Source organism: Tamandua tetradactyla, chromosome 12 (assembly GCF_023851605.1).
Source record: "Tamandua tetradactyla isolate mTamTet1 chromosome 12, mTamTet1.pri, whole genome shotgun sequence".
In the NCBI taxonomy this organism is placed as follows: Eukaryota; Metazoa; Chordata; class Mammalia; order Pilosa; family Myrmecophagidae; genus Tamandua; species Tamandua tetradactyla.
The window spans coordinates 33,576,425-33,590,683 of record NC_135338.1 but is presented as its reverse complement, the minus strand read 5'-3'; the positions used below and the strand labels follow the sequence as shown (position 1 = coordinate 33,590,683).

General features: G+C 51.5%; 1 protein-coding gene across 1 annotated transcript in view; it reads left to right on the top strand.

Moving 5' to 3' along the window:
- Positions 1-7,208: 7,208 nt before the first annotated feature.
- The window catches only part of LTBP2 (latent transforming growth factor beta binding protein 2), a 108,202-nt gene continuing 101,151 nt past the window's right edge, over positions 7,209-14,259 (top strand). Inside the window, exon 1 of the mRNA XM_077123047.1 lies at positions 7,209-7,927. Coding sequence (XP_076979162.1) covers positions 7,440-7,927 — 488 coding nt within the window. The 5' untranslated portion in view covers positions 7,209-7,439. The remainder of the gene's footprint in view (positions 7,928-14,259) is intronic.

Here is a 14,259-nt window from a genome sequence, read left to right as displayed (position 1 = left end):
AGCAAGATGACTTTGACAATCTCTGTTTCATTGCAGAGGAAATTGAGGCTCAAAGAATTCAAGTCCCTTAGCTGTGGCCACACAGCTGGAAAATGATAGTGCAGAGGTTAGAACTCCAAAGCCATATGCCCTTCCCACGACTCCAGGGTGGGCAGCTGTGACTAGTCTTGTAGGATTGAGTGAGGTGAGGCTGGGTGCTACAGGTGTTCAGTGGAGGGAGTGAACTTTCCAGATTGGGGGGTCTTGGAGGTCTTCTTGGAGGAGGTGGCCTTGAGATGGTACAGGTTTGTAACAGAGGGACAGGTGAAGAACATTCCAGGAGAAGGAATTGGTGTGAGGCAAGGTAATGGGGTGAGGGAATGTGAGAGAAAAACTAGAGGGGTTTTGAGTGAATGAGACAGGGCTGAGTATCAGTATACATGGATGGGGTGGAGTAGGAGACAAAATCATATGCTGGCTCAGTACTTTGATTTGTGAGGTAGTTGGGAGCCATTAAAAGTTCTTGAGCAGGTGAGTGACCTGATCAGAACTGTGCTCCCAGAAAAAGTATCGTTAGTTGTTTATAAGCCTGTTTTTCTGACACTATTGCCTTCATAGACCCTCCCACAGGGCCTAGCACATAGTAGGTGCTCTGTGTGAACAGGTGAATGAAGGAAGATGAAACAGGCAGAAGGAATGGAGTGGAGCTGGAGAGATGCTGGTAGTCACCATCTCCTTTCATGGAGAACCTGAGAGGGGGAGGAGAGAGGGCAGTGGCCAGGGCTTCAGGACAGACTGGATGTGGGGGGTGAAAAGGAGGGACTGGAGCTAGAGATGCCTTTCCTTCCTCCCTTGGCCAACGGCCTCCCCTGGCCTGCAGTCTGGTGTGGAGAGGCAGAGTACAGAGCATGCCTCTGCTGTCTGTGTGAGTTCCTGAGGAGTGAGATCTTTAATTTTTGTCTGCTGAGCCCTAATGGGCAAGGGGCCAGCCTGCATTACAACCTCCCCGAGTCTCCTGGGCCAAGGCACTCAGACTAGAGTGGACAGAAATGAGGAATGAATCATGCAAACTGGCTGGGCCACCCCCCTGGGATCTGGCTGTACTTCACGCCTTCCCTATCCCTCCTCAGCCTAGTGCTGGTGCCCTTTTCTGAGGGTTCACAGGATCTCTACCCATTTCCTTATCCCCTAGGGGCTTGGGGTCCTAGAGAGTGTTTGGGGGCACCAGAGTAAACGCCATTGAATTCCTTCATTCTCAACATATGATACAGTTAGACGGATTTTAGGAGATGACGGCAGAAGGTGTCACTGTCTGTTTTGACTTGACGATAAAGGGGGGGCAGGAAAGACCCTCTAGCATACCCCCTTTCTGCCCCATAATCCCTATTCTTTGGAGTATAAGGGATGCCACTATGTCCCAGCAGGCCAGCCAAAGTGGGGAGAGGCGGGGAGTCCCTAATGGGAACCGAGGGCAGTTGCTTTCCGAGCCTCTTGTCCTCAAATCTCTGCACATCTTTTCCAGAATCCTGGAGAGGACTGTACAATCCCCCAGCCCACAGGGATTTCTCCCTGGGATTTGGAAAGGAGAAAACAGTGTGTGATTCTTCCCCATCCAAAGAAATCTTCCCCCGCCCCAGTAGAGCACACAAGGTCCCTGTAGTCATACAGGAAGGAAATAAAATGGAAGTGGTTTTCCTAACTGCTCACACTGCTCCCCTGCTCAGGTCTTCAGAGACTCTGCCTGGGGAGACGTTATGCTTCATGCACTAGGAGTACTAGAGGTTTCTGCTCCAGTTAAGGGCGAAAGGAATTTATTCAGGTAAATAGGAAATGTTTTCTGAGCTTGCAGCTAAATACATAGGCTTTTTGATCAGCCCACCTTGTACCAGAGTCTGAACATGAAGGAAAAGAGAGTGAAATTGGTTATTTTAAAGAGCTGCCCATTTCACATTATTATAGGACAATCAAGAGTGCTGTAGTGGAGTCAGCATGGGCTTTGGAACTATTCAGACTCTTTAGTTGACTCCTAGCTGTGTGATCTTGAACAAGAAACTTCACCCTTTTGGGTTTGTAAAATGGGAATTCCAATGCCTACCATACAGGGCTGCATAGATGCTCTATAATGTCACTTCTCTTTTCCAAAGTGAAAAGCTGAGGAGTGAGACTTATTTAGCAATGTGCAGACTACTTGATATCAGGCAAGCACAATTCCCTTCCTTCTCCTTGGTGGGTGGGAATCAGATCCACTGAAACCCAGCATGGTGGGTTTTGTCCTCCTCTGACCCAAAATGAACCTTAAGCTGATAAATAGGCCTGAGGGGAGTGGGATGTGCTTGGCACGGGTGGGGTTGGGGAGGGGAACAGGGCTGCTAACTTGTGACAGCAATTCTGTGTAGTCATCAGCACCCCCCACCATATCACAAATTGCTGTGAATGCTCCTGGCTCCCAGAGAAATATAGCTGAAAGTGCCCCCATCCCCTGGAAGCTGGCATTGATTGGGTTGACTGTCTGGGACCAGACAAACCAGGAGTGAATCCTAATGCAACCACTTAACTAGCTGTGTGATGATGAGCAAGCCACTTCACCTCTCTGAGCCTTAATTTCCTCATCTGCCACATGAGAGTACTTGCTTCATAAGATTAGTGTGAGGACTCAGCACAAACACTCAGCACAGCGCCTGGTTCATTTTAAGCATTCAAGAAATACCAGCTGGCAAATGGAGAAATAGTCATTGATCTCCTCCCATGACAGGGTAAATCAGGCTGGTGTCTAATTTGCCCTGCAGGTGGATTAGCAAGAACTGCTTCGTTATCTCCATTTTCAGATGAGGAAATGGAGACCAAGAGTAGCTCAGAACTCAGCGCCTTTCACAGAAGATGGGAATCTGCACAGTGGGAGTTTTATCAGAGAACGTTCTGTACTGTGGCTGCTGCCACCCAACCAGAACATCATGCACACTTGGAGGAGACGGCCATGGCAGACCTGGGCAGGGTGGTTGTGGGTTCTAGGGGAAGCCAGCCATGGTGTCTGAGACGGAGTGGTCCTGGCAGCCTCTGTGGGCGTTGAAGGCCTCATGCAGAAGGGAGCCGGGGCCTCTCCACACCGCCTCCGCCTTCCAAACTGGGGGCTGCAGCTGCACAATGCAAGGGCCCCAGCTGGCCAGTGTCTGGAGAAGGACAGCAGAGCCCATGAACAGTCCCCATCTGGAAGGCTGGGAGCTCAATTAACTTCTTTGGGGCTGTTCTGCCCACTGATTAATCAGGATATGTGTTATTTGTTTTGAGCAGGGGAACAAGCTCTCCTGGGGAGAGGAATTCAGGGCTGGAGGTCCAGTCACTTCCAAGGAAGAAAAATCCTTGGAATTCTGTTGGGAGTCTGGGTCTGAGCAAAGGGAGCAGAAAAGCCATCTTTGCTTTTGGTCTTTATTTACCAAATTAGTTAAGGTTCTGGTAGTTCTCTGGCTGCCAGCAGTATTCCAGCAAGACATGGGAAAGCAATTAGGTTGCACCGGGTATCCAGCAGACTATCATCCCCTCTGGTGATGCGTGGGTCCCAGCAGACTTTTGCCTGCTGGAATCTCTTTATCGACTCCTTCGGAGGAGTCTCACTGCAGGGCTTCCCAGAGATGATCTCCTTCCCCAGACCCATCAAGATCTCTGATGGGTGAGTAGGCTCAGCAAAATCCTCATCCCCCAGCAGCGAGGAAGCTGGGGTCAGGGGTAGAGAAGTGACACATGGTGAGTCAGGGACATTCTGGAAACAGTTAGCCCCCTTCTTTAACTAGGCAGGAAGGGTAGAGGGGAGCAGAAAATGCTGATATCTCTGGGTCTCCAGGGAATTGAAATATGGATAAAGGAAAAGGCATTTGTGAATACCAGTGGAGGAGCTTTGGTGGTGGCAGCGGTGGGCATGGCTGGGGAGGTAGTACTTGTGAGGAAGTACCACTGGTTCATAAGCCCAGCCTTGAGGCGAGATGGCACAGTCTTAAAAGCTTGGGCTCAGTTGGGAAACAACGGATGTTTGAATCCTGTCAGTCTTCAGCTTTGTGATCTTGGGCAAGCCTGTAACCTTTCCCAACCTGTTTTCTCCTTTGCATAATATGGAAGTGGTAATGCCTTCGTCTGTTTGACCAAATGGGCCAATGGATGTAGCATGCTTAGTAACGGTGCTTGCTCGGGTGATGTAGGTTCCATAAGTTTGGGCAGCTTAAAAAAAAAAAGATACAACTCAAAGTGTTTATGGGATAGGTGATTCTGAAGAGCTGCATCAAAAGATTCCAACAGTGATGGTGAGAGGTTGGGGCTGGGCAGGGGGTGGGGGTGGGAGATGCCCATATTTGGAGCTGATTAGCCAGGCTGTGGGTCCCCAGGAGGACTGAGTGGGAATTTCCAAGGGCCACTTACTCACCAGGGAGTGGGAGGAGCGCCTGGTGGTGAGGGAAATATGTCTGTGTGAGCTTTTGGCTGAGGCTAAACAGGGAGACTGAATGGGCGGCATATTTCCAGAAGTGCAGACGGAGGAGACAGAGCAGTAATAATGATTTGGACACACGGGAGGAAAAAATAGCTCAGGGACAAAGAGTACGCCAAAGTTTCTGGTCTTGGGAGGCTCATGGGGATCTGAGGTGAGTGCTGAGGGGCGAGGAGGAGAGCTCCTGCAAGAATTGGGCAAGTTGTGGGGAGAGGAGAGGGGCCTGCAACTAGAGAGTCAGGCAGATGTCTGGGCAAGGAGAGAGCGGTGTGGAGCTGAGGCTTTCCTATAGCCGTGAAGGAGCCGTGTCTCAGTGAGAGAACTGAGCGTTCTGGGACTTGAGATGGCATTCATCCCACAAAGCAAGGTGTGGCATTCAAAGGGCTCTTTAAGACTAGACCTAAAGGCTGCAGGCATGTGAATTTGGACCAGTAATTATCGCCCAGAACCTCAGTTTTTCTCTCTTAAAATGGGTCTGACAATACCAGCCCTACTACTCAGTGGGATTGTTCTGTGATTCATTCAGCTAGCCATCCGTTCGATGCATATTTCTTGTCTGTCTTTTAGAATCAAGCACTGTTCTAGGGGAAACAGTACAGTGGTGAGGGTTCCTTCAGAGCTCACATTTTGGTTTGGGAAGTCAGTCAATAAGCAAATTTGTAGGATGTTGAACAGGACTTTTCCTGTGGCTTAGAATTTCTGCTGAGACTTTAAAGCCTAGAACATTTACGTAAGGATATAAAGCTAAATATCCTTACATATGAAGAAGTACATATGGGATAGGGCCTCCATACCTTCTCAAGGGCAGAACAGACTCAACAACAGTCAAACCCCATCCCTCGCTCTCAGTCTACAAATGAAAAGGACTGAAGAAATGCAATCATAATGCAAACCAAGCAAAGGGGGTCCCCAAGAGAAACAATCATAGATATTGGGCTTACAAGATGAGGATCCGGGCATGACTCCTCATTATTTTCTCTCCACTGGAGCTGGCTAAATTGCTGGAACCTGAGGGCCACCTCAGTGCACCAAACACAGCAAGAAAGTTCTTGGGAGAACCCAATGTATGTCTCTAGAAATTGAGGATCGTACATAAATAGACTAGGATGTACTTCCTGTCTGGAGAATTCTGACCGTAAAACCTCCCTGAAGGGGCCTCTATGTCAGGGTGAGGAGCCAGCCAGCTCACCAGGGGTTTGCCCTGCTTGGACGTGGAAGTCCCATGGGTGGCAGGGGCTACAGGGGCCAGCACGATGCTGACCAGAGAGTGCTTTGCCACAGCAATGCAGTGTAGAGGTCTGCGGGAAACCTCCCAGAAGCCCACAAATGTTCGGTGGCACCAGCTACAGGAGATGTCACCACTTTTCCTCTAACCTGTCTGCCCCACCCCTGACATGGAGGGCCCACAACAGAAAAGGAAGATCAGAAAAGCAGACGGCAATTCCACGCCCCCCTCTACAGGTTGTGGAGCCAGGAGACCTGCCTGTGGGAGGAGGGCAGGAATTTTAAACTGAATGTGACACTGAAGTTTTCGTTTGGAAAAGACCAGACCTTTCAGTGTCTCAAAATTGGTCCTCATTATTGAAATGAATTTAGGGCAGGGACCATGAGTGTGAATGATGAGCTGACTGTCGGGGGTCCACAGAGGGATGGCAGTTGGCATTGCACCCCTGCCCCCTGACAGCCAACACAAGAGGATGTGAGTTCACACCTCTCATCTGGGCTTGATCAATGAAAGGCCCATGAAACCTGCCTTGGGGAAATTTCTGAGAGAGTGAGGGGCTAAGGTGGGCGAGTCCAGACGGCGCCCCCAGCCAGAGACAGGAGGCTGGATTGCATTCCCTGCTTGGACAACTCGTCTCCTTAAGTGGTGTTATTCAAGAGGCTCCACGTCTCTTCCTGGGAAAAGAGGAACCTCTTCCAGCACCAGCCATCACCAGCCCAGACCCAGGTACGCCCCTGACGCAACAGGAAAGGGATTAAGATAAAAAAGACAAGTAAAGGGCCTAGCATGAAGGGGATTTTGGCCCACGGCGAGGGTCACTTGGGAGCTTCCTGTCCCACACAGCTAGGCGACCGCCAGTCTCCCCCTGGTCTCGCCCCAGGACAGCCAAGGACGCGGCCAACCCCACTAGGGGGCGCGCGCCTCTCGGCGACCTTCCCGCGCCCCCGCGTCCCGCCAGGGCAGAGGGAGGCGAGTCTCTCGCTCCTCCGGTTACCCCAACGCCGACGGGTACCCGGCGTCTCCAGCGGCCGGGTCGGGAAACCAAGGCGCCCAGCGCCAGTCCCTCCGACTTCATTCAGGTCACGCACATCTCGGTACCTTTCCCGGCCTCCTTTCGACCTTGAAGGCTTCAAAGCGGGAGTTTGTTCCAGAGGTCGAGCGAGACATAAACTCGTGACAGCTCGCAGCTCGAGCTTGCCCACCGCGGGAGAGGAGCGCCTCAGGTCCCGCCGCCCCGGCCGCCGTCGTCTACCCAGACAGCCCTCGGGTCAGCCCTGCGCCTCCCTCAGCTCCTCAGGAGTTAATCCCGCTCGCCGCCCGCTTGCTTCCCGGTGCCAAAGTGGGTGTTGCTGGAATTCCTCTCTCTCTCTCCCGTAATGAGGGGGCTGAGCTGTCCCTCTGAGGAGGGGGCATAGTGTGGATAAAAGAGACGAAATAACAGGGGGAAGTTTCCAAAAATAAAACCCTTCGGTTCCCCTTCAAAAGACTACAGTGACAGGGAGGAGGTGCGAAGGTGCAGCGGCTGTGCGCGCCCAGTTGGAGACCCAGAGCCGACGCGAGGCGCAGACCGGGAATCTTAGATCGCGCAGCCCTCGCTCAGGGGCGAGCCGGGCCTCCCTTTGGCTGATTCGGGGCCCCTCTAGAGCAGGAGAAGCCGTCCGCCCCGCGGAGTCCGGAGCGCAGCCCGCGGGCAGCTCGCGAGCGCAGACTGCAAGCCCCGGCGTGGTTCCCCGCGTGCACCGCTGCCCCGCCACCCCCGGCGCCATGAGGCCGCCGCCAGCCGCGCGCCGCCGAGATTGCGTCCTGCGGAACCCCTGGAGGGGTTTCCTGCCTCTCTCCCTGGTTCTCTTCATGGGCATGGGTCATGCCCAGAGGGACCCGGTGGGGAGATACGAGCCCGCTGGTAGGGACGCGAACCGGCTGCGGCACCCCGGGGGCAGCTATCCCGTGGCGGCCAAGGTGTACAGTCTGTTCCGGGAGCAGGACGCGCCGGTCCCGGGCTTGCCGCCCACGGAGGGGACCCAGCCGGGCAGGGGGAACCCCAGGAGACCGACCGAGGTGGGGACCAGGAGGCCGCCCCGCGTGCAGCAGCCACGCCGGTTCCAGCCACCTGCACAGATGTGGAGAGGCAGTCCCCTGGGCCAGCAACTGCTCACATCCCGAGCCCGGACCGCCACGGCCCGGCCGCGCCTCAGGACCCCGCAGCGGCTCGGGGCTGCATCCCCAACCCCGCCTCGAGGGCGGCTCACCGGGTGAGCACTAGAGAGGGGAGCAACGGGCGTGGGGGGTGAGGAGCGGGCGCCGGGGCTCTTGTGTACGCAGTCGTGGAAGGGTGGACAGGGAAAGGAGAGAGTGCCGGGCTCGTGCCCTTTGTCTTCCTGGCCTCAGTACTGCGGGAATACAGCACCCAGATCCCGAAGCTGGGGCTCGGAGATCTGACGCATTGTTGAGGACCTGAGAAAAAAGACCCTTCAGCACCAACTCTCCTGGAGCTCCGATGTGAACTTCTTCCCCAAGGCGCCTCTTTGTTCGCCCGCGCTCTTCCTGCCCCTAGCTATCCGGCGCCAGCAGAGCAGCGGCGCTGCTGGGATCCGAGAGCGAGCGGGGTGGGGGCAGCGGAGTGGGCACTCCATCTTAACCCGGGGTACCAGAGACCTAGCGCAGGCTTTTTGGGCGCAGCGCACGAGCAGGTGGAGGGCGTTCAGGGTGCCAGGGCGGGAAGGCAGACGCATCATCTGGAAGGAGATGACAGCGACGTTAAACGTGCCCGAATAAGTTTGTGGGCTGGCGCGCTGGACGGCTTGGGCATGCTGAGGGTTGGCCGTGGGATTGGGGATGGGAGCGGGCTGGGGGGCACGTTGGGCTGGAAGGCTGCCCTCGATGTGATTGCAGCATGGTAGAGATGTGGGGAATTGGATGTGTGTGTGCACCTGCGCATCTAAGTGTCAGCGACTCTCTTTGCCAGGCTAAACCTCCCCCCGAGTCAAGTGATTTACTCTATGTGATTCCTCGGGGCACCACCCACTGCCCGCCTGCGCTGCAAGCATGGAGAGGTTCCCCAGCACCACACTGGCCCTTGCCCCGTGGGAGATCATCCTGGTTACAGGGCTCTCCGTATTGCCTGAGCATGGCAAATGTCTCCAGAGTGGAGGGCTGGGTAGGGGCGAGATCCAGGAGGCTGGCAAGGGCCCTGGCCACGTTCTCCATCTGTCTTGGGCTGGGTGCTATCTATTAACTGAGTTTAATCTACTGCACAGCCTGAGGTTTTTATCCCCAGTTCTACTCCAGAGGAAGTTCCCACCTCAGGGCCTTTGCTCGGGCTGTTTTCCTTGGCTGGAACATTCTTCTGCTATATTTCAGTACGATTTATTTCCTCTCTTCATTCAGTGCTCTGCTCAGAGGAGCCTTCTCTGACTACTCCTGCTCCATCTCTCCCTTCACTGCTTTCTGTGTCTTCACGGCACTCATCTCCATCTGGCTTATCTTATATTTATTTATGTGTTTATGGTCTGGCCTCCAAGCCCACACTGATGTAAATTCCATGAAAGGAGGAATTTTGATTTGTTTATTGCTGTTTCACCCCCATTACTTAGAACAGTGCCTGGCCCATTAAGTTCATTAAGTACCTGTTGATTGAGTGAAGGGACTCCCAGGTGCCCTTGGAAGGCCCAGAAAAACCACCTTAAAACACGTAGAGAGTACAGCTATGCACTGCTGAATCTCTTACCATGTTCCAGTTTTTTGTGTTTTGTTTCTTTTTTTGACCTGAGCAAATGAGCACATGCTTTCTAACAGCATGTATGCAAAGAGCATGAATTAGGGGACGGGGACCCAGAGACAAAGGCATTGTCTCTGTCAGGAGAGCAGGTTACTTCGAATTGAGTTAGGGAAATGAACAGATATGTACTAGTAAATGTCCCTTCTAGTGCTGGAAGCTTCATGTTAAGTGCAAAGTAATGGGATGAATGTGGCTGAGGAGCTCAGAGGACAAGACCCTGTGAGCGAGAGTCCCCTGCCCCTAGCTTGAAATGGGCAGAGGCGGGGGGGGGGGGTGCAGAGGAGAAAGGGAAGGTGGCAGGAGTAGGACCAGGGCCATTTCTGGTACTTGCCCGAGGCAGTAGAGGAGCTATGAGGGCTGAGGCCAGAGGGGTAGGTTGGACCAGATCACGGGGGACTTTATACTGTAGGTGGAGGAAGGTGGGGAGGGGGTGGGTAACAGAGGGTAGGGGTTGGAAGATGGGCTATTATAGGTCATGAAGTGGAGTGATGGTAAACAAATCAGATTCTCACCAGCATAAGGCTGTTGGGTGTGCACATGTGTGTAAGGGCATAGGCTGGGACCCACCCACAGGCACCTGCTGTACACAGGTGCACCCATATCTTGTGTTGAGCTTGGCTTCTTCCCTAGATCATCTTCTGCAGTTTTAGTAAAGAGTGGGTTCTCTGGCACTCCAGCTGGTCATTGCAAGTCAGCCTGGGAGGCACTGAGTGGCAATCGTGTTCATTGCCTTCCTCCACGAGGTCCATTCTGGTTCGTTGCTTCTGGCCAGACCGTCCACTATGGCCATTGCCTTGCATGCTGATCATGGACCAAGTGCCATCTGGCGGTGAAGCTTGGAACTGCCTCTCTACTGCTGGAGAGTCATTTATTTATTCAACCAATATTTTGTAGAAGGCTTCCTATATGCCAGGCTCTGTGCTGGACCCTGGGGATACAGCATTGCCCAAGACAGAGAGTCCCTGTTCTTATGGAATGTGCAATGTAGTAGACATTTATGCACACAACAAAGATTTATTAAGCATTTGCCAGGCACTGTGCTAGGTGTCTGGGATATAGCAACAACCAGAGCAGGCACAGTTCCTGCATTCATGAAACTTACGGTCTACAGGGAACTTGTTAAGCCAGTGTTTCCAGAACTTCAGTGATTCTCGAACCAGCCTCTTAACATCCTTATTCACATTTTTTCCTCCTTCTCCCTCTTGTTCGTTCTATTATTAGTATATTTCTTTAAATTTATGTACATTTAAGTTACAGGATTTTGTGTCTTGTGTATTTTTAAATATTTTATATTATGAAGTGTTGCAAACATACAAAAAGCTATTAGAAATAATAGAACTCACAATCCAGCTTTATCAAGCCTTAATATTTTGTCATATTTTGCTTCAACTTTTTTAGTTGATTTACTTTATAAATGTGCCTTCCACTCTTCTCAGTTAATAACTACCCTGAATTTACTTAAATTTCCATGTATTTTTTTCATACTATTTCTAAAGATGCATGGATCCATAAAAATATACTACGTTGGGTCTTATGTATCTTAAACTTACAAAAGTGGTACCATAGTGTATTGCCCTTCTATAACTAATTCTTTCTCTTCACTTGACTTTTGAGATTTAGCCATGTTAATATAATTAGTCCATGTTTATTCATTTTAACTGTTGTATATTGTCTGACTCTTCTATTGTCTAAGCCTACCACAGTTTATTTAACCATCCTCCTGTTTTTAGACAGGTAGGTGTTTTTTGTTTGGCTTGCTACTACAGATCAGATGACTCATTTTTCTACATAAATAAATTTATTTTACAGGGAAATTTTGTATCACTATCACAAGCTGAAAATAGTACCACTTGACATCACGAGAAGGTAATTGTAGGAAAAGTTGAGATGAAAACAGAATGTTCTAAAACTCTATTCAGAAACCATTATCTTGGGAAGCTCAACTTTGTGGCTGTTCTCCCTGTGGAAAGGGGAGACTGGCAAGTGTTGGAAAAGGCTCTGCAATGAGGATTCGGCCCCAAATGTAGTCTTTTCCACTGACCTAATTAGGCTTGAAAGATCACTGAAAAGGGAATCACTTTGTCACCGTGTGATTCAGCATTGTTGAGTGCTATGATTGTGTAAAACTAAAACCCTCTTTTCCTACCCTCGGTGCTGCCCATCTCACTTACTGGGACTCACTGGATTAAGTGACACAAAGATTATGTAATGTACACCATGTGTCAGGCACTGTGTTAGATCCTAGAAGCACAAAGAATAAGAAAGAATCTTCAAGACCTCCAAGGTGGAGGTAGACACAACCAACATCTGTAAACAAATCAGTACTAAGTGCTCACAGCAGACAGGGAATGGGGAAGACTGGATAGACTATGCAGGGGGTGTTTTACCCAAAGAAGGCAGCAATTGATTTGGAAGTCTTGGCGTATGTAAAAGATTTCAATCAGCAAAGAAAAGAAGGACAGCATTCTAGGCAGAAAGAGTACCTTAAGCAAAGGCATGAACGTGTGATCATATATGGCACAGTTGGGGAGTCACAAACTTTGTATCCCTGGAGGGCTACAGCCTTGGTTTTGGATGGTGGTGGAGACAAGGGAACGGTGGTGGGCAAGCCATAGGAGGTTAACAAAGGACCAGTATAATTGGATTTGTCCCAGGTGGAACAGCAGCTGTCCCCAGCTGTTAGTTCTTTTCTTAGCCAGATGTGTCCCCAAGGGCTGGGCAGTAGTGCTAGATGATTGGTTAATGCTTGCTGAGTGGTGTCACCTGGAAGATTGGGCTCATTATGAGCTCTGAAGGGTACCTATCTTCCAGCAAGTTAGAGCTGCTGTGCTGGATGCCTCAGGTACTCAGGCCCATTTGATCTCTCCCCCTAGCCAGTAACGTTGAATGGTTGTTTTCCAGCTGGTCACCTCTCTGGCCTGTATCTGAAGCTGTACTCTTGGCCCAGAAGGAAAGCTCAAAGGCTCCCCTTGGGTTCTTAAATGCCCTCCCAGCCCCAACTTGCCTCTTAAGCCTGGCCAACTTTCACTCTAATCAGTCCTCTCTGTGACCCTGCCGTCCCTCATCAGCAGGCAGAGCAGGCAGAGCAGGCCTGACTGTTGCTTCCTGAAGGCAGCTGCTTCACCATCTTGAAGGTACCTGGGATGACAACTGACTCCACTGCCTCCCCAGGGCATGGCTCCACACCATGACCTCCCTGACTAGGTGGACCCTCAGTCCATGCTATTTGGACTTCCACTGACCCTAGCTTTTAGAAAATTTCCAGGGAAGGCAGGCTGTTTCCTCTCCTAGTGCTCTAAGAGACCTTGTCACCACCATAAGGGGTTGGCTGTTTCTGTTTTCCATCAGGATACATGGTCAGAAACTCCAGCTGTGGGGACCAGCCCCTTCCCTAGAGCCTGGTGGCTTGGACCCTGATAGGGAGGAGGGCTTCCTGGAGCCAGAAGCTGCTAAAGGCAGTGGTCTAGAGAGGCTTCAAGGTGGCCAGAGTAGGTCTCAGCTCTTGGCCGGGGAGGGGGAGTGTTCTGGTTGCTCCCTGAGAGGCGAGCTCCTCACAACTTAGGGCCAATGGGCCAGGACTGAGCCTCCACTTTTTCAAGCTGCAGGAATTTATTTTGAATTCTTTGTACGGCTCCAAAAACCACACAAGCTTTGGGGTCCACTCCAATGTCAAACAGACTCCTAAACGGGACCAGATGCTCGCCATGCTGGCCATAGAGTTCACAGGAATGGCCACTCTGCATGGGCCTTCACCCCGACTCTCGGGCCAAGGGCTTCTCTCTGGTTTAGGTGCCTGCTCGTAAACAGTTTCTGATGATGATGGTGATGACGATGAGATCCATAAAGACTGGGCCAGGCCCGATGTGGGTCACACAGTCATCCCCCAGAGATTCTTTGGGAAGAGCCTTTCTGGGGGAGTCACCCTGGTGTAGGCATTTGGGGCTTTGGCTGAAGAGTCCAGGCTGGTGAAAACTGCTGTTGGTGTCAGTCTCCCTGGGAAGATCTGCAGGCATTGACCCGGGCTCTGGGGGACTCCCCAGATACCAGGTGAATGCTGGAGGAAAAGTTGGGGCAAGTTGTTACCGAAGGTCAGTGTCTTGTGTGCATTCCCTCAGCACCAGCACCAAAGAGCAGCTGGGGAAGGGACCCTTGCCTCCACAAATTCCAATTAGCCTCCCTAAATAAAAAGCATGCTCACCTTGCAGAGACAGCTTAACCCAAGTCCCATTTTCCTCCCAGCATACCACCCCATCTTAAATAGAAATCCTAGAGTCCCTATTCGTAAGCCCCCCTCACAGCTCCCTGACTTTCTTACCATGCCCCAGCCTGCTTGAGGACTGAGGCTCCTTCTTGTATGCACTTATCAGTAGGTAATGCACATGTCCGTCCTTGAGTCTGTTTTATGTCTGTCTTCCAGCTTCTCTTGGATTGTCAGCAGTGACAGGGCAAGGACCCTGGTGTTTAGCTTTTGGTGAGAGGCACTGCAGAATTAGAGCCCAGCCTTAGAGTTGGGCCAACCCAGTCTGGGTAGCCTTAGCAAGCTACTGGAGCTCTCTGAACCTGTCATCTTCATGATCACTGTCATTACCGCCCCCCCTTGGAGAGCCCTGTCGCAGTGATCATCACAACAACTCATTTAAGCAGGCATTATTATCACCACTTTGAAGATGAAGAAAGTGAGGTTGAGAGGTTACTTTACTTTCCCGATGGCACATAGGGAATGGCAGAGGATTCCGTCTTAGATTTGTATGATTCCCCAATCCCCTGGGGCTGTGTGGCTTTCATCTACAATAGGGACAGTCTTCT